Source organism: Labeo rohita, chromosome 8, assembly GCF_022985175.1.
Source record: "Labeo rohita strain BAU-BD-2019 chromosome 8, IGBB_LRoh.1.0, whole genome shotgun sequence".
NCBI lineage: Eukaryota > Metazoa > Chordata > Actinopteri > Cypriniformes > Cyprinidae > Labeo > Labeo rohita.
The window spans coordinates 22,711,934-22,737,184 of NC_066876.1; the positions used below are offsets into that span (position 1 = coordinate 22,711,934).

At 34.6% G+C, this 25,251-nt stretch overlaps 3 protein-coding genes across 4 annotated transcripts; 2 read left to right on the forward strand and 1 right to left on the reverse strand.

Annotated features, from left to right (window-relative positions):
- Positions 1-281: 281 nt before the first annotated feature.
- Positions 282-10,913, forward strand: haus5 (HAUS augmin-like complex, subunit 5). 2 transcript variants are annotated; one of them, XM_051116463.1, is made up of 19 exons: positions 282-503; positions 582-644; positions 750-782; positions 1,758-1,782; positions 1,868-2,000; positions 2,226-2,385; positions 2,584-2,659; positions 3,361-3,446; positions 3,536-3,590; positions 3,714-3,841; positions 3,936-4,017; positions 4,100-4,233; positions 4,459-4,621; positions 4,700-4,780; positions 6,388-6,533; positions 6,802-6,901; positions 8,481-8,619; positions 8,750-8,882; positions 10,401-10,913. In XM_051116463.1, exons 1-19 carry the CDS (start codon positions 412-414, stop codon positions 10,501-10,503), a joined length of 1,932 nt encoding a protein of 643 aa, XP_050972420.1. In that variant the 5' UTR covers positions 282-411; the 3' UTR covers positions 10,504-10,913. The 2 variants fall into 2 exon arrangements, with proteins under 2 accessions (XP_050972420.1, XP_050972421.1); XM_051116464.1 differs by having other exon boundaries at positions 6,805-6,901.
- Positions 10,914-11,779: 866 nt separating this feature from the next.
- On the reverse strand, positions 11,780-19,212 carry fzr1a (fizzy/cell division cycle 20 related 1a). The gene is given in 15 exon segments (XM_051118110.1): positions 11,780-12,307; positions 12,393-12,485; positions 12,584-12,688; positions 14,212-14,445; positions 14,567-14,751; positions 16,033-16,072; positions 16,074-16,136; positions 16,213-16,278; positions 16,374-16,557; positions 16,637-16,716; positions 16,808-16,938; positions 17,730-17,793; positions 17,923-18,054; positions 18,200-18,311; positions 19,022-19,212. Coding segments are annotated over 14 exon segments (1,488 nt in total). The 5' UTR covers positions 18,269-18,311; positions 19,022-19,212; the 3' UTR covers positions 11,780-12,265.
- Positions 19,213-20,866: 1,654 nt separating this feature from the next.
- LOC127170192 (putative nuclease HARBI1) lies at positions 20,867-25,220 on the forward strand. Its single transcript, XM_051118009.1, has 2 exons — positions 20,867-21,158; positions 22,688-25,220. Exons 1-2 carry the CDS (start codon positions 20,973-20,975, stop codon positions 23,873-23,875), a joined length of 1,374 nt encoding a protein of 457 aa, XP_050973966.1. The 5' UTR covers positions 20,867-20,972; the 3' UTR covers positions 23,876-25,220.
- Positions 25,221-25,251: the final 31 nt, after the last annotated feature.

Consider the following 25,251-nt stretch of genomic DNA (forward strand, 5'->3'; position numbering starts at 1 on the left):
AAACGTAAAACTAATAATGCAAAAGAGATTAAATACTTGTTATATATTATAATTAGATAATATTTATTCAAGATTAATTACTTAGTGAATTTAATCCTATGAAAGCAATATTGATGACGCAGACGAAAAGAAAAAATCCGTTTAAGAAAATGAAAAATAAAAGTATATTCAACACAAAAATGACTGTGTATAGATAGTACAAATACAACAGATAAGCTAATGTGGTCTGGGTGGAAGAGTGACTGATTTTCATATAGTGACCTGCGGGGGCAGCATCGGCTCCGTTAGGGAAAAGTCGCAAAGAAACGGGAGCGAAGAAACGTCTCCCGCGGATTTCGACTGTTGTCATTTTCACGTTCGAGGATGTGAGATTTTTATATTGTAGGTTTGTTTTATACTTTATTAAAAAAGATGGTAAGTCTCAGTCAGGAACTAAAGCGCTGGGCTGTTGAGGAACTTGAGTTGCCAGCAGCCAGACTCCCGGATGACGGCTATATAAAAACGTTAGTGAGTTGTAATGAATTATAACATCAATCCTCATTAACGATTTGAGACTGATCTTGTGTTTACGTTTTATCTAGGTTGTGTGTCGGTCCTGGAGCTTCCATCTGGAAGTATATCACGCAACATGTTCATAAGGAAAGGTGAGATCTTAAGATTTGACAAGGGCTATGCTTAATACGTGTTCCTCAGTGCACTATTTTTGATTAGTTAACGTGTACAATATTCCTTTAACGTATATCTTACAGGAACGTTCGAGTCATGAGAGGAAATATTCAGTGGTATCCTTTACGTTTTCTGACAATGTGATGTTTTAATATCCAAATGTATGTATACTACCAGTCAAAAGTTTTTAACAGTAAGATTTTTAATGTTTTTAATGTCTTTTCTGCTCACAAAGCCTGCATTTATTTGATCCAAGCAAAAACTGTAAAATTTAAAAATAACTTTTAAATAGTTCTAACTTTTAAAAATTTTGCTAAGCTGTCTTCAACATAATAACAGTAATAATAACTGGTTTTTTTAGCAGCAAATCAGAATATTAGATTGATTTCTGAAGGATCATATGACTGGAGTTTGCTAAAAATGCTAAAAATTCAGCTTTGAAATCACAGGAATAAATTGCATTTAAAAAATGTATTCAAATAGAAAACAGTTATTTTGAATAGTAAAAATATGTCAAAACTACTGTTTTTGCTGTACTTTTGGTCAAATAAATGCAGGGTTGGTGAGCAGAAGAGACTTCTCTAAAAAACTTTACAAATCTTACCATTTGTCAAACTTGACTGGTAGTGTATATTTTGTGCAGGGATGTCATCGCTGTTTAAAACTAAAATATTAAAATTCATTTTTGTTAATTAGATTAAAGCTGAAATAAAATGTTTGATAACAAACTTAAAATGTTGTCTTCCACTAACTGGAAAAAAGTTGAAGTACTTAAATGACTGAAATAGAAATGAATGTAAAATAAATATTTTTAAAACCATAACAAACTAAAATTGAAATAAAAACTGAAAATATATAAATAAAACCTATTTAGAAGTATTATTAAATATTATAACAGCATATAAATAATTTTAAAATAACACTGACTTTATGACATATAAAACGAAATATGGTTGTTTCATAAGGCCCACCACAATTTATATATTTCTACTGCGTTGTCATAATTTTGAAAATCACGTTGCTGCTTTATTACTTAATAAATTGTGGTTGTTTAAGCTGTGGAATTGTTCCTTGACCATCTAAATCCTAAGGTACAAAGTTTTACAAGATAAAGAGGTAAAGAGAGTACTTAATTACAATCTGTTATACTGTTTCTAAGGATTCATAAAGCCAGATTATGAATTATGATTATTCTCTGTAGCTTAATCAGATGAAAAATCAGAATAAAGATGCAAGAAGACTTGAGCTTCAGAGAGAGATTGATGCCCTTCAGACTGAACTCAATCAACTGGACACAAAAATCAGTAGAGTGGAGGATCAACTTGCTACTGAAGGTGCATGTTCTGTTCATCTTTATGCTACCTACACCTGTACTACGTGCATAGTACAGAAAAGAGTTAAGAAACAAAAATGTTTTAAGTCATCAAAAGATCAAAATGGTCTCTAATTAATTTCTTAACTGTTTACTGTTTATTATCCTTTTTAAAAATACATCAGAGTATGGAAAGTTTTTTGTTTTTTTGTTGTTGTTACTAATATCTTCTCTTGTCGCTGAGCAGAGCAGAACGTGAACAGAAGCTGGGAGGACTTTACAGAGAGCAGGCACAGACAGATCCTGTTGGATTCTTTCAGGCAGCGCTGCGCTGAGGAGAGAAATGTACTGTTGCAGGACACACACATGATTGGCACCCAACGGCATGCCCTGGAAGAGCTGTCCAAGTAAGCCACCTTCAGACCGTCACATTTCTATTGCAGCTTTCTCAAAGACTGATTGAAACGGTGTTAAAGCTGCTGTATGCCATATTTAGATGCTGTGTGCCTCTTTGCTAAATAAAAGCATTAATTTCTATTTAAAGAAAAAGCTGAATGGTAGTGTATGACAAAACTGTAAACCACACTATTCCTCTTTATGTCTAGGAAAGCAGAGGTGAAGCTGGTGTTTGGGCCATCTGACAGTTCAGACAGTGAAGCTGGAGCAGATCCTTTGGTTTTAGTAAGTGTTGCTGCAGTTCTGTCAGTATGTACTCACCCTCATGTTGTTGCAAACACGTAAGATGTTTGTTCATCTTTAGAACACAAATTAAGATATTTTGATTAAAATCTGAGAGCTTTCTGATTCTGCGTAGACAGCAACACAACTGACACGTTCAAAGCCCAGAAACTTAGTGAGGACATCTTGAAAATAGTCCATGTGTCATCAGTGGTTTACGAAAGTACAACGCATTTTAACAATGTCCTTACTACGTTTCTGTTCCTTGATCGTGCCAGTCCTGTTGCTGTCTATGCATGGTCAGAAACCTGTCGGACTTCATCAAAAATATCTTAATTTGTGTTCTGAAGATGAACAATGGTCTTAGAGGTTTGGAACGACATGAGAGTGAGTAATTAATGACGGAATTATCACTTTAATGGTGTTTGTGTTGCACACTGTAATATTATAATTATAGCTACCTTTTGGCCTCTTGTCACAGCTGATGTCAGTTTTAATTTTGAAATTCAAAAATTCTACATTTAAATGGCCTTCAGTTGAGAAAGCTAGGTGGTGTAGTTACAAAATTGTTAACTAAACTTTCATTAATCTTTCGATAGTTACTTCACCTAATTGGATCATTTTACCCAGTTTAACTCCAATTGAGTTCCACTTATCTTTCCACTGATTGTAACTCATGAAATACCATTTCTATCTAATTTCAGAAAGATGTAAGAGAGCTCTGCAGCGAGAGGGTCCTCTTCTTACAGGGCCTGCTAGAGAGTGAACTGAACATGAATCCATCCACCGAGTAAGATGCACAGGCCTTTGATGCTGATATTGTAGATGGAACTTCAGCGCTTTTGCCTTGTTGATACTAATTCATTTGTTTTCATCCAGATTTACTCATGAACAAAGGAAAGCGGTGATCCAGCACTGGACGAGTGCGGTGGAGGTAGACGAAGACACTCGTTTCATTAGGAAGCATGTTTGTTTATGTGTCTGCATACCAGGCTTTTTTTTTTTTTTGTCTTGCACATCAACACCTTATTATAACCTCAGTATGTTTAATTTTCAGAACTTTCTACACGCTCATCCTCCAAACCAAGTTCTTTCGGCTCTGCAAGCCTTGACCTCCAGACAGCAGGTGGTGTTAGAGGAAAAGATTGCAGCTTTGAATGTAGAGCGTGACATTTCGGATCTAGGGTATATTTTTACGCTAAAATGCATATTATCCAAACTCACTCTAAATAATCATGTTATAGTATTGATTATTGCTTATTATTTGGACTTAATGCAGGTTTCGTTATGAGAGTGATCACCTAATAGATGTGTCACCTGGGCAGGAAGAGGATTTAACACCTGTCCGCAGTCTATTACAGGTGATCATTTGAGATGGTAGTCTTACTGCATTGAACACACTTTCTCTTGTGGCTGAGGTTGTATATGTGTGTTTGCTCGCAGTCGGCCTGGGAGGAGGTGGAGCAGAGTTATTTTGAATTGGCTCAGACTCGCAACAGATGTGGACAGCTGGAGACTGAACTCACGGCTTTGATGAGTAAAGCAGAGAGGGCACATGGATCAGACCCAGTGTCCAGGTGAAAATTCCCTTTGTCAACAATGTATCAGATGCTACTGATGTATCTACAATATATTTTTGATTTGATTTTGATATCATAAAGACCTTATTTAAAGCAAAAAGCCCTACTACAGCTCCATGGCGTAATAAATTGTATTTGCGTATGAACTTGTATCCTCATTGGTTATGAACTTTTTTATAATTTCTTGCTGAAATCCTTAAGTTTTATTCTGTTTGTGAGCAGGTGTGTGTTTGAGTTGGAGATGGAGGGTGTGAAGCAGACAGCAGTCAGAGACAGCATCAGAGAGCAGTGCGCTCAGCTACAGATGCAGGCCAGAGAGGGGCAGGATGCCATCAGAACTGTGCAGACACAGTGGCAAAGTGTCATGGACTTCAGACAGCTTGTTGTACGTAATTGTATTTATTGCTGACAAAAGACTGCCAATTCATAGTGTAGAGTTTGTTTGCTGTGTTTTTCTGTGTAGGACAGAAGACAAGAGCAGATACGGCGCCTGATCAAGGGAAACTCCAATGTGAAGACTGAGTTAACTCATGTCCATGCAGAGGTATCGTCTCATGCAATATATTCTTTAGTCTTCAGTGTCACATAATCCTCATTTGATTTAGTTTTGAGGAAGCATTTCTTATTATCAATGTTGAAAACAGCTGTGGTACTTTATTTTTTTTTCCCCAGATCTGACAAACTTTTAAACAGTACTTTGTGTGTTTGTTTCTATATATGGGTCATTCTACATTGGTAGACCCAAACCAAAAAAAACACTTTTAAAAAGCATTTAAGTACTCAAATCTTAGATGTTTACTAATATCCTTCTATTATCTATTGAAACCCACAATAATATTTAAAATATCAGTTAACTTAATATATGTAAAATCATAATGTCCCGAACCCTAACCCCTAAGTTTCAACTTATGAAAATATTGAAATACTTTTTGTATTTTTTTTAAATTTTTAAACATTTTTTGTCTTTTTTATTCTAAAAAGTAAAGTAAAAAAAAAAGGTTTTCTTTGTAAATTATGAAACTTTATGTAAAAAAAAATGTGTCCCGCATTTTTCATGTCACTACTGAAACAGTGTATGTTTTAGTCCATTGGCTGAGAACATTTATGATCAGCAAATACTCCTATGTCCTGTGTCTCTCCTAGCTACAAGGTGTGAGTAGATAGGCACCATAATTTAGAGATAAATGTGTTCAAAAGTATGAACTTTTGAAAAGACTTTTCTGGGAGTTATTCCGTAACATTTAGTTTTTATATGTGTACCTCTGTTCAGAACTGTGGTAGCTAACCATGCACTGATTAGCATCTTCGAGCTAGCTTTAAAAGTATCTAAAATTGTCACTAATGGTCCGGAACAGTCACTACCGAAATACTTGGTGGTTTCGTAGTGACATCTTTGTTTTTTTTGGGTGTTATACCATAAAATTGTCACTACCGTAGCAGTCACGACTGAAACATGTCGTCATAAACAAAATGTTAGTAAAGTTATGCAATTTTTTTGTAAGTAAGTTTAGTAAGTTAAAATTCTGTAATGTAATGTGGACGCTATCAAAGCAGTACTGTCACTGGGATGTTTTGTCAAAAATAAAGTGTACTGAATTATTAAATAAGATGTCATGATAGTTTTTGGTTCAATGTATATTTAAACTAATGAATCCTTAACTCTGAAATCAGTATGATCAAGTTTTGCTTTTTACAAAGTAAAATTTCATTCAAAATACAGCAAATCTCATAGATACACCTGAAATACTGTTAACAATGTAATTGTTACTGGTTTACCTCTGAATTTGTTTTAAATAAAATAGCAAAAATATATATTTACAATGTAAATATAAGCAAAATCTTAATAGGTCAGTTTAACCCTTCTAATTAAATTATTACTGTGTTTCAGTAGTGACAAATTTGGGGAGAGAACAAATATTCCAAAACTTACAAAAATACAATACGAGAATTAACTGCAAAATTACTAGAAATGTGTACCTTGGATATTATACAGTTTGCATAAATACAGTTTTTGGGGGGAAAAGACACTTTTTTTTTTTTTTTTTTTTTTTTTTTTTTCTTCTTCTTCTCAAGATGTTTCCAACTCTGACTTTGGACCAAGTCTGTAGAATGGCCCATATACAATGATGTTTGTTTATTGTTTTTTTCCAGGTTGGACAGTTTGTTCAAAAAAAGCTCAATCCTCAGTTTGGCAGTGTTATTAAAGCCAGCAGTGGACTGCGCAACTCTGTGTCACAAGGGGCCAAGCATTTTAGCTGCGTAGCACTGGCTGCACTGGATCGTAGGGTCATGAAGGGGTCAGCAAATCTACAGAAATGCTTTTTTTTTTTTTTTTTTCCTCCAGTGCCTTTGTAAATGATACCATTTTTAGTTAATTTACTGTTACTTTACAACATTAAGTTGCTGAAGAGGCTGAAGTTGTTAAAAGTTTTCTTAGTTCCCATTTGCACATTAATATTGCATTATCACAGTATCATTGGAATAAAAACATTCTCTGAAGCTTAATATCTGTCTTGTAACCTACTTTTAACCTACTACCCTTTTTTTTTTTTTTTTATAAATCAGCAGAGGGCAGAAACTACCAGCAGCTCAGCTTTCCATCCACCGGATACAGTCCCCCGCTTTCCACAAACTGTGTGAAAGTCTTTCATTTCCCATGTATATGGTGAGATGCTCGCTTGTAGTCTGTTAACGCTCTTCAATTATTCAATTATTAGCTCATCAAGCAGTAGTTAGTAAGTCCATTGTTTTACCACCTACAGTAAAGCCAAGTTCACACTACAGGATTTTGAACCTGATTTACAAGTCAACAAACTTGTCGACAACTCGGGCTGTGATCGGGGGGAAAAATCAGCAGGTGATCAGCACTCTGCAATGTGTAAACTACTCAACAACTACTGAAAGAGGCTCAGTGATTCCAAACAAATATCTAGCATGCTAAATATCTTGACCGGCTGGCTGACACAACATCAGCAGCAACGTGGTTTTAAAGGAGAAGTCCACTTTCAGAGCAACAGTTTACAGATAATGTACTCACTTTTTTTGAGGAAAACATTTCTCCATATAATGGATGAATAGTTAACTTCCAAAATGCAGTTTAAATGTGGCTTCAAACAATCTAAATTGCGGATGTAAATGACCCCAGCTGAGGGAGAAGGGTCTTATCTAGCGAAACGATTTTTTATTTTTATAAAAATAATACAATTTATATACTTTTTAATGTCAAACTCGTCTTGTCTCCCTTGTTTTTTTCCGGTTCATGACAGAAAAACTCCCATCTCATGTTCTTCCTCAACTTCACAATCGTCCTATATCGCTGTTTTACCTTTTTTGTTAAGGGTGTTTGATCTTCTTTGCATGTTCACTTTGCAAAGACTGGGTCGGTACTTCTGCAGCGATGTAGGATGATTTTGAAATGATTTTAGAAGTTGAGGAAGAAAATACAATCAGAGTTTTTCGATATACCCTAACTGTCTTGAGCCAGAATACACAGAGTTCAAGGAGAGCAAGACAAGACAAGCGTTTGAGCTTAAAAAGTATTTGAATTGTATTTTTTTTTTAATTAAAATAACTGATCATTTCACTAGATAGGACCCTTCTTCCTCAGCTGGGATTGTTTACAACCACATTTGGGATCGTTTTGAGCCACATTTAAACTGAGTTTTGGAAGTTTAAAATCGGGGCACCATAGCAGTCCATTATATGGAGAAAAATGCTGAAATGTTTTCTCAAAAAACAATTTCTTTACAACTGAAGAAAGAAAGACATGAACATCTTGGGTGACAAGGGGGTGAGTACTTCATCTGTAAATTGTTGTTCTGGAAGTGGACTTCTCCTTTAAGAAAAATGTGGACACAAGAAATGGAGAGAAATATTTCCAAACAGATCATTGCGTTAATTTCTTTCAGACGTCCATTTTCGTGACAAAATGTGGATTGGGGACTTGATGGAGTCGTAGGGTGACAGGTGTTGTCAGCTCGTGTAGTGTGTGTGACCCCCTGTTGTGGATCACTTGCGTAGTGTCAAGTAGTGTGAACAGCACAGCGATCTTCTGACATTTAAAGTCACGTAGTGTGAACTTGGCTTTAGTATCACCACATTGGCTTTAGTATCACCTTTCTGATGGTTTATATCATATATAGAGATTAAATGTTTGTCCAAGATCAACAGTATCCATATCAACCATTTTTTTTATTGAAAATGTAGCAAAAACTAATGGTGTGAGTCTCATCTGTCTTTGCCAGGCCCCACAAGAGCTGTGGTCTCAGGCTGCAGCTCTAAGGCTGGAGTTAAGAAACCTGCACAGACTTCTTCAGCTATTCTCAGAGTCATCGGCAGACGTGCAGAAGCTGACAGCACAGCTACCATCGCCCGATCAGCAGAGTATGTCATTAAGGCAGTTTCCTTAAATTTGGACCACTTTTTTTTTTTTTTCCCAAAATGAACATTTTTGTGAGTGTTCAGAGCCTAGATTTATTGCTATGAGAGAATTCTATTTTGATGTCTGTTTCAGCTTTGGTGCAGCGTGTGAAGATGGTAGATGAAGAGATTCTGCAGACATTGCTCCCACGGGCCCGTGAGCTCACGCAGAGGTGTTCGAAAGGCCTGCTTTACACAGAACAAGTGAAGACTGCCATCTTACACTGGTAAGACTTACATGCTCTCAGATGTTTCCAACATGTGTGGAATAGTCAAATCACACAGTTTTATAGCGTTTCATATAGAGATTATTTAAAAGCAGGAAAGTTTTCTAAACAGGAATTCAAAAATGAGAACTTTTTTTTTTTTTTTTTTTTTTTTTTATACATTACAGTTTTTTAATATTTTGGAAAGAATTCTTTTCTGCTCACCAAGCCTGCATTTATTTGTACAGCAAAAACAGTAAAATTGAATATTTTTACTATTTAAAATAACAGCTTCCTGTGATTTAAAGCTACATTTTCAGCATTATTCCTTTAGTCTTTAGTTTCACATGATCTTTCAGAAATCATTCTAATATGCCAATTTCCTGTTCAAGAGACATTATTATTATTATTATTATTATTTATTTATTTATTTATTATCAATATTATTATTATTATTATTTTTATTATTCTTTGAATAGAAAGATCCAAAGATCAGGGTTTATTTGAAATACAAAGCTTTTGTAACATTATATACACTAAACCATTCAGAAGCTTGGGGTCAGTATAATTTTTATTTTTTTAAAGAAATTATAGGAATTAATACTTTTAACAAAGATGTTTTAAATTGACCAAAAGTGATTTATAATGTTACAAAAAATTTCTATTTCAGATAAATGCTGTTCTTCTGAACTTTCTATTCATCAAAGGAACCTGGAAAAATCTACTAAGCAGAATAATAATATGTGACCCTGGATCACAAAACCAGCCATAAGGGTCAATTTTTCAAAATTGAGATTTATACATCATCTGAAAGCTGAATAATAAGATTTTCACTGATGTATGGTTTGTCAGGATAGGACAATATTTGTTCGAGATACAACTACTTAAAAATCTGGAATCTGAGGGTTCCAAAAAATCAAAATTTTGAGAAAATTGCCTTTAAAGTTGTCCAAATAAAATTCTTAACAATGTATATTACTAATCAAAAAATAAGTTTTCATACATGTACAGTAGGAATTTTACAAAATATCTTCATGGAACATGATCTTCACTTAATTTCTTAAAGATTTTTGCCATAAAAGAAAAATCAATAATTTTGACCCATACAATGTATTTTTGGCTATTGCTACAAAACAAATATACCCCAGCAGCTTAAGACTGGTTTTGTGGTCCAGGGTCACATACATACATAAAGGTTTTTTGAGCAGCAAATCATAATATTAGAATGATTTCTGAAGGATCATATGACTGGAGTAATGATGCAAAAAAACTCAGCTTTGAAATCACAGGAATAAATTACATTTTAAAATATATTCAAATAAAAAAGTAATTTTAAATAGTGAGAATATTTCAGATTTTTACAGTTTTTGCTATACTTTGGATCAAATAAATGCAGGCTTGGTGAGCAGAAGAGCAAACATTTAAAATCTTACTGTTCAAAAGCTTTTGACTGGTAGTGTAGTGTCAAAGCTAAAGCATCAATACTGATCCCAAAGTATGATTTTTAATCAAACTAATGCACTGTTTGTGCCTGTACAGGTGGGAGCAGCCTGGTCAGTTTGCCCTGCCAGAAATGCAGAGAGAGGGACTGACTTTCCAGCAGTGGCTTCAACGATGGAAACTGGCAACAAAGGAATCCTGACAACTTTATCTGTACATAATGTACATTTCATTCTCTTTCAATTTACTCTTACTTTACACTCAAAATAACCTGAGTAGGATTTATTTACTTTACTAACTTTTCTGCAAAACATTCATTTGTTTGAGGATACCTTGTTCAAGAAATATTTTATGCACTTTTTTTTTTTTCCTGAATTTCTCAATAAATAATCTAATAACCACTGGAATAAAGGAGCAGTTGTATGTCATGTTTTTTTTTTTGTTCTGTTACCAGTGTTGTTTTTGTTTAACATCAGCATCCTCTTGTAGGAGCTTGTGTAATGAGACTGTTTATGTAATTCTCTTATGAACAGTAACAGTAGCTGTACTTGTACTGGGTTAGACCAAACATTGATCTGTAAACACAATTAAACTAACTTTGTGATGACTGCCTATGGGCATCCAGCTCTTATTGATGTAATTTCAGGTCATTTCCTGTTGAAGAGACATCACTGTAGCGTATAATTGGGATGTTTAGTCCTGTGTGGCCCTAAAAGCCTGTGATTGATAACTTTTGTGAATGTACTGCTGTATGAGAGTTTTCGAACCATAAAATATAAAGTTTTTTCAATGCTAATACTGAAACTGAGACATCATTCAAAAGTCTAGGGTCACATTTTTAAAAGAGCTAAGGCTGCATTTACTTGATCAAAATACAGTAAAACAGTGATATTGTGAAATATTAATAACTCAAACATTTATCAATGTAGAAAACTCTTGCGCTGCTTGATGTTTTTTTGGAAATCATGACACTTGCAGAATTCTTTGATAAATAGGAAGTTTGTTTGGCTATACTGCATCGATTCTCAAAAACTGAATATTGATAGTTAAAGAAAAATCATACAAGATTCACAGCGGATACTTCGTTCGGAGTTTATATCCCGACCGCTAGAGATGGTAGTCTTCTTATCTCTGAATTTAAACAGTGACAGGAAATATTAGCATAAAAGCACGCCACTAATGTTATCGTTCATCTGCTAGTAATGGAGGATGAAAGAATTGTTCCTGCTATCGCCCAATACCGCAAGTCTCACGTACACGCTTACTTCCGCCCTGAAGAATAAAAATGGATGTACTTAACCTAATTATTTCAGTAGGCCTAATTCATAGAATTTAATAATATAACTGCATGCTTTTTTGTATGTTTTCACGGTTTAATTATTCGCTAGGAATCTTTTCTAATATATGCAGAATACTTTCCATGTTTACTGATTCAAACCTTGTAAAGATCATTTATCAAAAATACATTTATACTCTACATCAAATGACAACAAAGCCTGTAAGGTTTTTTTTCAGGGTGTTTTATAATACTCAATATCAATTTTAAGCAACTGAAGTTAAAAACTGAATTTTCTTTCATATACATTTTTTTCACTCTCACAATCAAAAGATCACTCATTAGAATGTTTACAAATGATTCCAGAGGCAGCTGTGTCACAATGGCTACATTTTTCTTTACACCCTGATTCAATGGCATTGTTTCTGGCTTAAGGCTTGGGATAGCATGTCATACATTATAGACACTTCTCTGTAACCAAAAACAATCACACATAAAATCCTGAACCGAACTGTACACATAAAAGTAAACATAACATTTGAACTTAAAATGAAATGTCAGGGGAGGGGGAGGGAAGTGTTGTGGAGGAGACGGTAGATCTTTTGGTGTAGATCTCAGCTTTTTATGTCCAGTCCACTGCATGTGATTGATGACAGATATGTTATAAAGACTCAATCCGCTTGAGCAATTATCGTATTCTGGTGAACAGGTTTAAAACTGACACAGATTCCTGAAAGACAACCCGAGAATTACATTTAGGACATGAACTTGAAGAAAAAACTATTTTACAAAAAAAAAAAAAAGAAAAATCGTACCTTTGTTGATCGTGTTTTACTAAATACATTCCAAAAACGCAGAGTTTCATCACCTGCACCAGTCACTATCGCCTCTCCATCTGGAGACATTGCCTTTAAGATAAAAGAATACCATCAGTAAACAGCATTTAAAATACTTTTACAGTAAGTATCAACAGTTAAAATAAAACGACAGAAGTTAAACTACTCACCAGATAGAGCACCCTATATGAGTGACCGGTCAATTTGGCTACTTGAGTGAGCGAGGGGTATTTCCACACAAGGATCTGATTCTGAGAATAACCATGTGTGCTGACCTGGAGATATTAGAACATGCAATAAGAGTCACCATCATGCGTATTTGTCTAGGTTTACAGCTATAATGCATGTTATAACCAACCATTAACAAACACTGAGCTTTTGGTTTATGGCAGTCACAAACGATTATTCTAGTAATTAGTTGATTATTCTGACGATTAATCGAGTAATCCAATAATTACAATTAGTTTGAAGTAATAAAAATAGACTTAAGTGAGCAATAGCCTTTAAAATTACTTCAAATACATATATAATAGCATAACATGTTATAACCAACCATAAACATCAACACTGAACATTTGGTCTAGGGCTGTCACCAAAGATTATTCTGTTAATCGAGTAATCAGTTGATTACTCTGATGATTCATTGGAAAATTATAATTAGTTTGTAGTAATAAAAATAGACCTGAGTGAACAATAACCTTTACACTTTCTTAAAATACATATATAATAGCCTAACACATTTTATAACCAACCACAAACATCAACTGAGCATTTGGTCTAGGGCTGTCACCAACGGTTATTCCGGTAAACAAGTAATTGGTCGATTGTCTGACGAGTAATTGGATAATTATTATTAGTTTGTAGTAATAAAAATAGACGCAAGTGAATAATAGCCTCTACAACTGCTTAAAATACATACATAACAGCAATGAGGCAATGATAAGTACTTAAAAAAAAGTATCAAAAGCAAGTAATCATTTGGTTTTATTGAACAAAACTGTTAAAATATGTACATTACGCATTGTAACAAATGACTGCAAAGGATGCCAATGGCATGATGAGCGTTTTTAAACTTTACTGCGCAATCTAATCCTTGTTTAATATTGACCAAACATATTTAAGTAAAATATCCACATATTTTTTACTATTTGGCCATTTCTTTATGACGCAAATGCTGCAGCCACTGTAATTTCTTGAATATGTGGACATCAAAACGTGTAAACAGAGCAAGTGCTTAAACTTTTATTTTGAAATCACGATGAACAGTTAGCACATTGAGAAAGATTTTAGATGTATTCTTGTGTGTTTGCATAGGTTTATAAATCATTGACCTTATAAATCTGATGAAATGGCACACGCTGCATTCCCAGATGAACGTTATAATAATACCCAAACTCACAACAATATGCAGAGATGGAGTTGGAGACGCTCTACACATGTAAATCATAACAGTTCGTGTGGAGCAGCATTTACTGTGAACGTGACCTACACGCACGTAAATAATTAAAGCGCACATATTAAACCTGCATTATATTTACTTATTTAATTGAATTGTAGCACAATAGCATTATGCTTGGATTATGATTTTTAAATTGGTTTAATATATCTTGCAGCCATGGAAAACGCTCTAATAATACGTTTCATAGATTCTTGTCTGTGGAATGCACCACTTTCGGCATTTTGCCAGTTGCTCGACAGGACAATGCAATAGAGATTTTTTTTTTTTAAATCAAGTACTTGAATTCTATTGAGGAATCAAGACAGCCCAAATATGTTTAGTAGATCATAATAAACGTACCAGTTCATTGGTGTGTTTGGACCAGGCCAGGTTGCAGACTTGTGAGCCTGTGTCGATACACTGCAGTGGTTGCGCTGTGAGAGTGTTCCAAAAGCGGATGCAGCGGTCTGCAGTTCCCCCTCCAGAGGCCAGCAGACCGTGTTGGTGAGGAGACCAGGCGATGGCCTTCACTGCGGCCAGGTGTTCTGTGTACTGCTGCATCGGTAACACGCTCGAGTGATTCCACACTAACAGCTGCAGGGATCGATCACATGAATGCTTTTAAGGATATTTTCTGTGCAAATACATTTTAATGTTCCATACATACATACATACATACATATATATATATATATATATAAAGCCATCAGGTCACCTTGTTGTCATTTCCTCCAGAGGCCAGCAGCTGATGGTCAGTGCTCCACTTGAGTCCGCAGACTTCTTGTCTGTGGCCCTGCAGCCTGCGCTCTGACTGCATAGGGGGCGTCCTGATATCTCTCTGAAGGATCATCCGGTCCCGGCTGCCTGAAGACAGCTGATCTGCATTCCACGCCAATGCACCTGAGGGAAGATTTCTCAGTTTTCATAACAGGTTTACCTAACACTTACTTTTCACGAGAACGTAAAGCACATCAGAAAGACGGAAGAGCAAGTGTAAACATTTTTTTGTTTTTAAAAATCAATTTAATAAAACTATTTTTTGTTTAATACATTTTCAAATGTAATTTATTCCTGCAGTGGCAAAACTGAATTTTTAACAGCCATTACTTCAGGCTTCAGTGTCACATGACCCTTCAGAAATCATTCTAATACGATGATCTGGTGTTATTACAAATGTAAAGATGTTATGCTAATGTTATTCAGGTAGCATCCTGAAGGACTGCATACATCCATTTTATGGATTGTTTACATTGATGCAGTCAGGAAAAAGATAACGCAGTATAAAAACCAGAACAACTCTGTTGTTGAATAGCTTTCTTCCTACAGAAATTAGGCTGCTAAAGTTTGTGATTTCTCTTGTGGTTAATTATTTTTAATACATTTAGAGTATTTAAATCATTTTACTAGAATAATTATGTTTTAGTATTTTAAATAATTTTATTGAAATATTTTTGTTTTGTACTGAACTGTAGCTGTGGACATGTGAAACAATTTTGTTTCTATGTGACACATAGAAGAAGTATAAAGTATCTATAAATCTATGCTACATAATTTTTTTTTGTGGAAATTGTGATACTTTTTTTTTTTCCCACTGAAAAAAAATAAAACTGATAAAAAAAAATAAATTAAAAAACAGAACTCATTTTAGAAATTTATTTTTTTGAACAAGGTCTTTAAAGTCACTTTTTGTCTATTTAAAGGGATAGTTCCCCCAAAAATAAAAATAAGATATAAGATATTTTTTAAGAAATCTGAGCTTTCTGATCCTGCATAGCAACATAACTACCACATTTAAGGCCCAAAAAGGTAGTAAGGACATCGTAAAAATAGTCCATGTGACATCAGTGGTTGAACCTTAATTTTAAAATTAAGCTAATTTTAAGAAGCTATAAGATTTTTTTTTTTGCGCAAATAAAACAAAAATAACGTTTCATTCAACAATTTCTTCTCTTCCATGTCAGTCTTTAACGTGCATTCAAAGCTCTCAGATTTAATCAAAAGTATCTTAATTGGTATTCCGAAGATGAACAACGTTCTTACATGTTGCAACGACATGAGGGTGAGTAATTAATGACAGAATTTTCATATTTGGGTGAACTATCCCTTTTATACATACTTGCTGAATAGAAAAGTAAAAAAGGATTTAAAAAAAAAAAAAAAAAAAACACACACAACACTTACCAACTCTTGCTGTGTGTCCCTCCAAGGCAAACAGTTTTTTTGCCGGCGGTAGCATCCCAAATTTGTACAAAGCCTTTGTGTGTACCCACAGCGACAAGATTGCCCTATGAGAGAAGAACGGTCAGACCACAAAACCCTGAAAGCAACTTCTGACAGTCCAAGTCATAAAAGTTAACTCACTCTTTCTGACCAGCCCACCGATGTGACTGAATCGCCCTCCACTGATAGATCACACAGTCGCGTTACCTGTGGACAAAGCCAAAAACAAACACACAACTTAGTCCAAGTGTTCACTGGGCATTTCTAAATTTGGATAAACAGCAAATGTATCTCATGCATACTTGACTGGTGCAGGCACTCCAAAGGTAAACACAAGTCCCCAGTCCAACACTGAGTACATTTAAAGAAGACCAGTCCACTAAGTTGAGGTAGAAGTCATCTTGTAGCTCCGGTGCATCTAGCACCTTAAAAGGAATCTTGGAAATTTTACGTGTGGGTTTTCTTGGCGACCGCAGCAGCTTTTGACTGTAAACAAAAACGATGGCATTAAAACAATGCATTTTACCAGTCAATCACACATTTTTCAGGAGAAGTTTAAACTTACCTTTTGCTGCTAACAGGGGAGAGGGAGTAAGGGGAAACACTGTTATCATCAGGTGTGGATCTTTTGGCACTGAGCGAATACTGAACACACAAACACAAAGTTGGTGTTGAAAACAGATCAAAACACTCACGTGGCATCAGATGAACAGATCACAGGATATGAGGGACTTACACTAAAGAGGCTCCTCCTCTCGGGAGTGGAGGGTTGTAGTCGTCTATCTTCTGTTTGAGGATCCAGGACCTTCTCAATCCCAGCCCCAAGCAACTCATTCTTCAGCAAGGCAGAATACGCCAAGCCATCCGCTGTCAGGCAACAAAGTAAGTGAGGGAAATTACACAACTAGAATAACACAAGAGGGCTGAGTATCATCTTTGAGAATCCGATTCATCAAGAATGAGGTTAATATGTCGCATACACTACCAGTCAAAGGTTTTTGAACAATGAGAATGTTTCTCATATAAATCTCTTCTGCTCTCCAGGACTGTATTTATTTGATCAAAGTACAGCAAAAACAGTAAAACTGTGAAACAAATTTACTATTTAAAAGAACTGCTTTGTATTTGAATATATTTTAAAATGTAATTTATTTCTGTGATCAAAGCTAAATTTTCTGCGTCATTATTTCAGTCACATGATCCTTCAGAAATCATTCTAACATGACTGATTCATTGTTCAAGAAACATTATTAATAATATTTAAAACAATTGAGTACATTTTTTTTAGAATACTTTGATGAATAGAAAAATTATAGAAATGAATACTTTTATTTAGCAAGGATGCTTTAAATTGTTCAAAAATGTTGATAAAGACATTTAAAATGTTACAAAAGATTTCTATTTCAGGTAAATGCTGGTCTTCTAAACTTTCTAAAAACTTTTCAAAATTTTACTGGTTTTGCTGTACTTATAGATCAATAAATGTAGGATTGGAAAGCAGAAGAGACTTCTTTAAAAAAACAAAAAAAAACAAAAACAAAAACATTACGGGTTCAAAAGCTTTTGACTGGTAGAGTAGTCTGTCACTACCAATAATACCTATGACTGAAGAGCTTTATTAAAGCAGGAAAAATCAACACAATCATCTTCACACTCACCTTTGCCAGTATCTGATGTTGCATCTTTGGTTTTTTTATTTTGGCTTGGTGACTTTTCATTTTCCTGTAATCACAGTAAAGAAAAATGAACTTGACACTTTACATTTCTTTGATTCAAATCAAAGGGAAGTCGAGCGGAACCTTCATTACTAGTATTTTTTTTTTTTTTTTTTTTTACAATGATTTCACCCACATTTATTCTATGGAAGTTTATGCTCCAGTTAGCTCCAGCTCGAGAGGGTATGAACCGGTCACCATGCTTGCTTGGTGATGATAGGGGTGACTCGGGCGTAGGTGTAAGGCGACAGATCACATCTTTTACTTTCTGTATACAAAAAAAGAAGGAATCAGATCAGATCAAATGAATAGTTGGAAACGGACTGATTTAAAAACATTTTGGCAAAGAATGGCATGTAGCACATCAAATCATTCCAATTTCAAATCAGCAGTATTCAAGATGACAGACATACCATTGGGCTGGTGTTGTCATTCTGGACGTTGATCTGCCGCAATAACCGGCGCTCATAGTCCTGATCCATGGATGTGATTCAGAAATCTGAGAATGTGGAAATCCAGGGGTGCCTAAAGTGCGTTCATAGAAACACAAAACCTTTTTTAAGAAACTACATGGGAGAAAGGCTTTATGAGAAGGTCACAACGAAGCAACTATCGTTAAAGGGCTACACTTTTAGGTGGCATTCATTTGTTGTCTGGTTAACGAAGCAGAAGGCTGCAAGACTCGTCAGCAGATACCATCTGTTCAATACCACATAAACAGGTGTTAGAGAACAGCTGCTCAATCGAAAACTCCCAAACAATAGGAACATGGAGACAAGAATATGCTGGACTGCAATTCTCAGCTCATGACAATTTAATAAATACCCAAGTTTTAAATGAATTCGTTTGGTGGCCTAAGCAAACAATGACAGCAAATCTTACGATACACATTTTAACTAATTAAAGACGTTAAATGTTTCTTCACTAACGGGAAACGTTAAGACAAAATATACACTGAATGCAAGAAAGAAATTAACCCCAAATTACCCTCAGTCCTGAATGAAAAGATAACGTTAATAGATTCCTTTGTCAACACGGCTAAGTTTCAACACCAGTGTTCATTTATTGAAAATTACGTTATCTCTTCATTATAAATCATCTGAACCAAAGCTATCTAAACGTATACATTAATAAAACACCATTGCCCTGCACTGATTATTCGCATCTTCTTGTTTCACAATGGATTACTGAGCAGCTAGTTAGGCTAATCTGACCCATCAAACCATCGGACCTACCTTGACAACGATATTCGGTGAATTTATAATCTGATCAGCAGAACCTTATCCAAAACAAACACGTCGAGTGCAAACCTTGAAAAAACGAGAATATATTTGATAATGGATATAAGATACGCTGCTCCGATGTTGTTAGCAAATCGAGGCTGTTGTTATCGATGGCACCGCAAGGAATCATGGGACTGAGTTAAACGTTGACGTCACGGCATTTGAAACAAAACAAAAACGTTGCTATGTTTTTAAAAGTGCAAAGATCAACTTCAGTTTTATTGTACGGAAAAAATTGATTATCAAGCATTTGGTTAAAAATTACATACTGTATATTATGGAAAGTTTGTGCATTGAATTTTAACATTTAGTTAAAATAGTAATACCAGGCCTATGTCAAAAATTAAAAGTCTAACAAGTACCTAAAATAAATAAATACTTGAGTAAAAAGTATGCACATTTAGTTGTGTTTTAAAGTAAAAAAAAGTAAACGCTTTTCATAGCTTTTTAAACTGACCTTTAAAAACATTAGACAGTAGTGATTTTGCCATTTTAATGCAGAAAATTGGTGAAGAATACACTACTTCACTAAAATAAAATAAATTGGCTGTTAAATAAAAGAAAAGTATACTTATGTAAGCATGATTGATTGGCATGTTAGTCACATTAGGATAAAGAAAAACACTTTTTTTATTTTAAAATCAGTGAAAAACATGTATTTTGTACTTTTATGTCACAAAAAAACTTTACAAGACTGCAATGATGCATTTCAACAGTCATCAGCATCATAAATACTCAAAAGATCTTTATATTGTGATTTTTTAAATAAATATGTACATTTATAAATCTATACTTTGAATTATTTCACCTTGCATCAAATTACAAAAAAACTAGTTAACGCTAATGCAAAGGTGTTTCTAATGCAGCGTCTATGCGAAGGATGGTATATTTGACATTGTTCTGTCTTCTGACTGCCGTTATCAGTCTCTCTCAATTTTTTTATTGTTATTATTTTTTTAAAGTCGTGAAAACACTATCATGGAGTTTTTCTTTTCCTATTTGAGCAAATAAGAATGAAAAAAAATATATATATTTGCAGTACTCTCCCATTTACTGCTCTTGAAGTTTACCCAACTATTACGACTTCCGCTGCTGAGAAACCCAGAAATGTAAAAAAAAGGTCTATTGTAATAGAATAAAATCTATTTTTTTCACCTTATCCACCTTTTCTTTAATGTGAAAGTAATCCCATGGGTAAGACTTCCAGTTCATTATCCGCTATAGAGAAAAAACGTGAAGAATAACAACATGCAGTAAACGGTAAAACTGTTTGCACTACAAACCAGTTTGCTCATAAATAAGATAATACATTAAAATAATATGGTAAGACACACCAATTTGCAATACCAAGCAGCAAAACGAGCTGTTTTGTACAGCTAAAAATAGCTGGACGCGGATGAGACCTGAAGCCAGACCCATAAAATTTACAAATGGCAATTACACAGAAAAAGTGGGAAAATGTTACTGATTAATAGTAAGCATATTAGTTTTAACAGAACTCAGGTAAAGCATAAATTCCCCCAAAATAATATTTAAGTATAGTAGTAATGTACTATTACTCAAATCCCTAACACCTCTTGTTTATTTATTTATACCTTATTTCCTGGCGTAATTGCTTTATACAAAAAGAGGAAAGAGATCAGAGAGGAGATGTCATGTAAATAAAACTGCAAATTAGCCATGGAGTTATATTATATTTTTATTTTATTTTCCATTGTTCTAAAACAAACTTTTATTTTGACAAGAAGACAGGAGACCGGAAGTGGCGCTCCATAGCGCACCCCTGTTTACGGCCGTCTTGGGAACATGTTTGTTGTACTTCTGTCCTATTTGATGATGAACTAAAATAACAAAAACAATATACTCCACTGTGTTGAGTGTTTATTACCGCACGTCGCACAAAATGCCACGTTCATACTTGAAAACAGACGAGGCGAGAGATGCTGCGGAGATGAAGTACTTACTTGCATCCAAAATTAGGAGGCGAAAAGAAGAAATTCATAACTACATTCTAGAAAGGCGAGCTGAAATTCACAAACGAATCAGATATCGAAGGCATCTTTTCCTCAATTACCGGAGCACGAGAACGGTAAACTGTGATTTCTGTATAAGTGCATTACTGTATATGTACAATATACGTTACTGTATACTCTGCACAGTAATGAGAAGAATGTGCATATTAGTCAAATCACTTTTATTTATATAGCGCTTTATACAATACAGATAGTTTCAAGGCAGCATCGCAGTAATAAACGGATAATTAACAAAAACAAAAATGCAGACTTCTTCAAATATGAGATAAATATATATCATATATAGACTACGAGTCAAACGTTTTTGAACAGTAAGATTTTAAATGTTTTTAAAAGAAGGATCTGCTGCTCACCAAGCCTGTATTTATTGAATCTAAAGTACAGCAAAAATAGTAAAATTCTTAAATATTTTTACTATTTAAAATAACTGTTTTCTATTTTAAAATATTTAAAAATGCAATTTATTCCTGTGATTTTTAGCATCATTACTCCAGTCACATGATCCTTCAGAAATCATTCTAAGGTTCTGATTTGCTGCTCAAAAAACATTATTTTTATGTGATCGGCTGTGGAATCAGGTTTCTTTGAAGAATAGAAAGTTAAGAGCAGCATTTATGTGAAATAGAAATCTTTTGTAACATTATAAATGTCTTTATCATCACTTTTGATTAATTTAAAGCATCCTTGTTAAAAGTATTAATTTCTGTAACTAAAAAAAAAAAAAAATAAGTAAAAAACTTTTGACTGGTAGTGTAATTCATAAATTATACAATAAATTTGATTCCACTATAAAACAGTTCTACAGAAAAAAAAACAATGTTGTCTTTATCATTTCAATGGTTGTTCTAATCTGATAGTGTCAGTCAGTGTTGGGGGTAATGCATTACAAGTAACGCGAGTTTCCTGTCAGGAAATTGGGAGTAAACATGATGTTACTGTATTCTATACTAAATGTGAACATGCATTAATTCATCTCACTCACAAAAAACAGATTCAGTATTCCTCAAAATGAATAAAAACAGTGAAATGCAAATTCAGAATATGACGCAACCCTGCAATAATTAAATATTAAATAAAACAAATATCCTTTATGTATTTAATTCCATTTTATTAACCAGTGTCTTTGCTGCTGACCTTCGATGATGCAATTCAGCCATACTAATAAGCAAAAATTACTTTAGATAAACTAACATTTGTGCTTCATTTTTTTTATAGCTGAAGAGTGATCTCCTGCATAAATGAACTTTTCTTTCAGCCTGAGGTGAATTTATTTCACTTTTGGTGTAAAAGGGCTTTTACATTAGAATTGTTTTATATTAAAAACAAAGAAGCAAGCCCTGCCCAGATTTAAAAAGTAATGCAAAAGTAATGTAACACATTACTTTCCATTAAAAGTAACTAAGTAATGTAATTAGTTACTTTTTCAGGGAGTAACGCAAAATTGTAATGCATTACTTTTAAAAGTAACTTTCCCCAACACTGGTGTCAGTGCAGTCAATACATAATAAGTAAAGAGAATAAATTTTCCATTGACAAAATAATTGCTCATTCATGCAGTAAACATGTTTTTCTGTCAATGTTTTAGTTACCATCACCAGATGAAGAAGATCTGCAAAATCATGTCCCGATCCCTGCAGACCCGGACTGGTGGGAGAGAGTTGTGATGACAGAGTTTGGACCAGAAGACTGGCTTGACAAGTTCCACGTCACAAGAGACATCTTCCTCCTTCTGAGCGCTAAACTCAAGCCTCAGCTCGAGCAAGTGTATCTAGAACAAAGCGGACAGACCATTACACTGGAGAGATGCATTGCCATGGCCTTAATGCGTTTGTCCACCAGCGCAGAATACTGCTTCTTAAGCGAACTCTTCGGTGTGCCCATCCCAGCTGTGTGTCAGTGTGTACGAGAAGTGTGCGAAGCCATCATTTTGTTACTAAAACCTCTTTACATGCAATTACCAGCAGATCATGAACTTGAAGAACATGCGGAGCAGTTTCATACTCTGTGGGGTTTTCCTCACTGTATTGGTGTCATCGACTCCCTTCACATCCCTGTTAAATCTCCCTCCACGGAGACCCAGGATTGCTGGAATCCAAGAGGATGGCACTCTGTTGTGCTTCAGGGTGTGGTAAATGCACAAGGTACTTTCTGGGACGTTTGTTCTGGTTTTACAGGCAGCACAGATGACATGACCATCTTGCAGAGTTCAGAGCTGTGGACTATGGCAGAACAGGGAGGCTTCTGCTCTCAACCACCCAAAGAGCTCATGGGTCAGCCGTTGGGATTTCTGCTGCTGGGGGATGCGGGTTATTCGCTTCAGACCTGGCTGCTGAAATGCTATCCTGCGTCGGCAAATCTAACTCCGCAACAGCAAACCTTCAACGCCCAGCTGAACCGTGGCCTTAAAGTCATTGAGAACGCTTTCCAGCGCCTTAAGGCACGATGGCAGTGTCTGCACAACAGAAATGACAGCAATGTAGACTTGGTATCCAAGATGGCTGTAGCTTGCTGTATCTTGCACAATATTTGTAATGTGTATAACAGCCCGTTTAAAGAGGAGTGGGTTGAAGCGCTTAGTCAGAATGAATGTCCACAGCCCACAGATGTGTCTACGGTCTATATAGATGATCCGAACGCAGAGGCAGTTCGTTCTCTGCTCTGTAGCTATTTTGAGCAACAACAGCAGAGCAAACCACTTGATCAGTCTTTAACAAGCAGCCCGGGTTTGTTGGTACCTGAGCCACCTCAAGAAGATAGTGCTGGAACGGCATAGTTTGAGTATTGACTGATCATTTTATTAGCCTGTTTATAGCTGCCATTTAAAGGAGAAGTCCACTTCCAAAACAAAGATTCACACTTAATGTACTCACCCCTTGGTCATCCAAGATGTTCATTCTTTCTTTCTTTCTTCAGTCGTAAAGAAATTATGTTTTTTGAGGTGAGTAAATTATTTGTAAATCGTTCTGGAAGTGGAGTTGTACTTTAATATTTTAAAAATAAACATAGCTTAGCAGGCAGAAAGTGTGTAAATTGATAGTATTTAAAAACTAGTCGCATATTCTATGACACTTGGGATTATCTGTTTTATTAACATTTATAAATAAGTGAATTTTAATATGACTTCTAGATCATTTGACTTGGTACATTTCATTTGGCGTCTAATGTATTAATATTGTAAACAGTAGATCTGTCTAAATATTGTTTAAAGTGATTTTCTGCTTGTGTTGAAAAATAAATAAAAAATACACTACCAGTCAAAAGTTTTTGAACAGTAAGATTTTTAATGTTTTTAAAGAATTTTCTTCTACTCACTAAGCCTGCATTTATTTGATCCAAAATACTGCAAAAGCAGTAATATTGTGAAATACTTTTACTATTTAAAGTAACTGTTTTCTATTTGAATATATTTTAAAATGTAATTTATTCCTGTGATCAAAGCTAAATTTTCAGCATCATTAGTCTAGTCTTCAGTGTCACATGATCTTTCAGAAATCATTCTAATATGCTGATTTGCTGTTCAAAAAACATTTATTATTATTATTATCAAATATTTAAAACAGTTGAGTAAGAATATACTCAAATGTACATTGAGTATTTATAGAAATGAATACTTACATTTAGCAGAGATGCTTTAAATTGATCAAAAGTGTTGATAAAGACATTTATAATGTTACAAAATATTTCTATTTCAGGTCTTCTGAACTTTCTATTAACAAAGAAACCTGACAAAATTCTACTCAGCTGTTTTCAACATCATCATAATAATAATAAATGTATTTTGAGCATCAAATCAGAATATCTGAATGATTTCTGAAGAATCATGTGACTGGAATAATGATGCCAAAACTCACCTTTGAAATCACAGGAATTAATTGCATTTTAAAATATATTTATATAGAACGCAGTTCTTTTAAACAGTAAGAATATTTCAAAATTTTACTGTTTTTGCTGTACTTTAGATCAAATAAATGCAGACTTGGTAAGCAGAAGAAGAAAAGGCTTATTTAAAAACATTAAAAATCGTACTGTTCAAAAACGTTTCATTGGTAGTGTACGTATGGCATTTTAATGTGTGTTTGAGAATTTTTGAGATTTACTTAAAACCCCCCAAATCGTAATTTATTCTCGTCATTTTGTTTCCTAACCCAT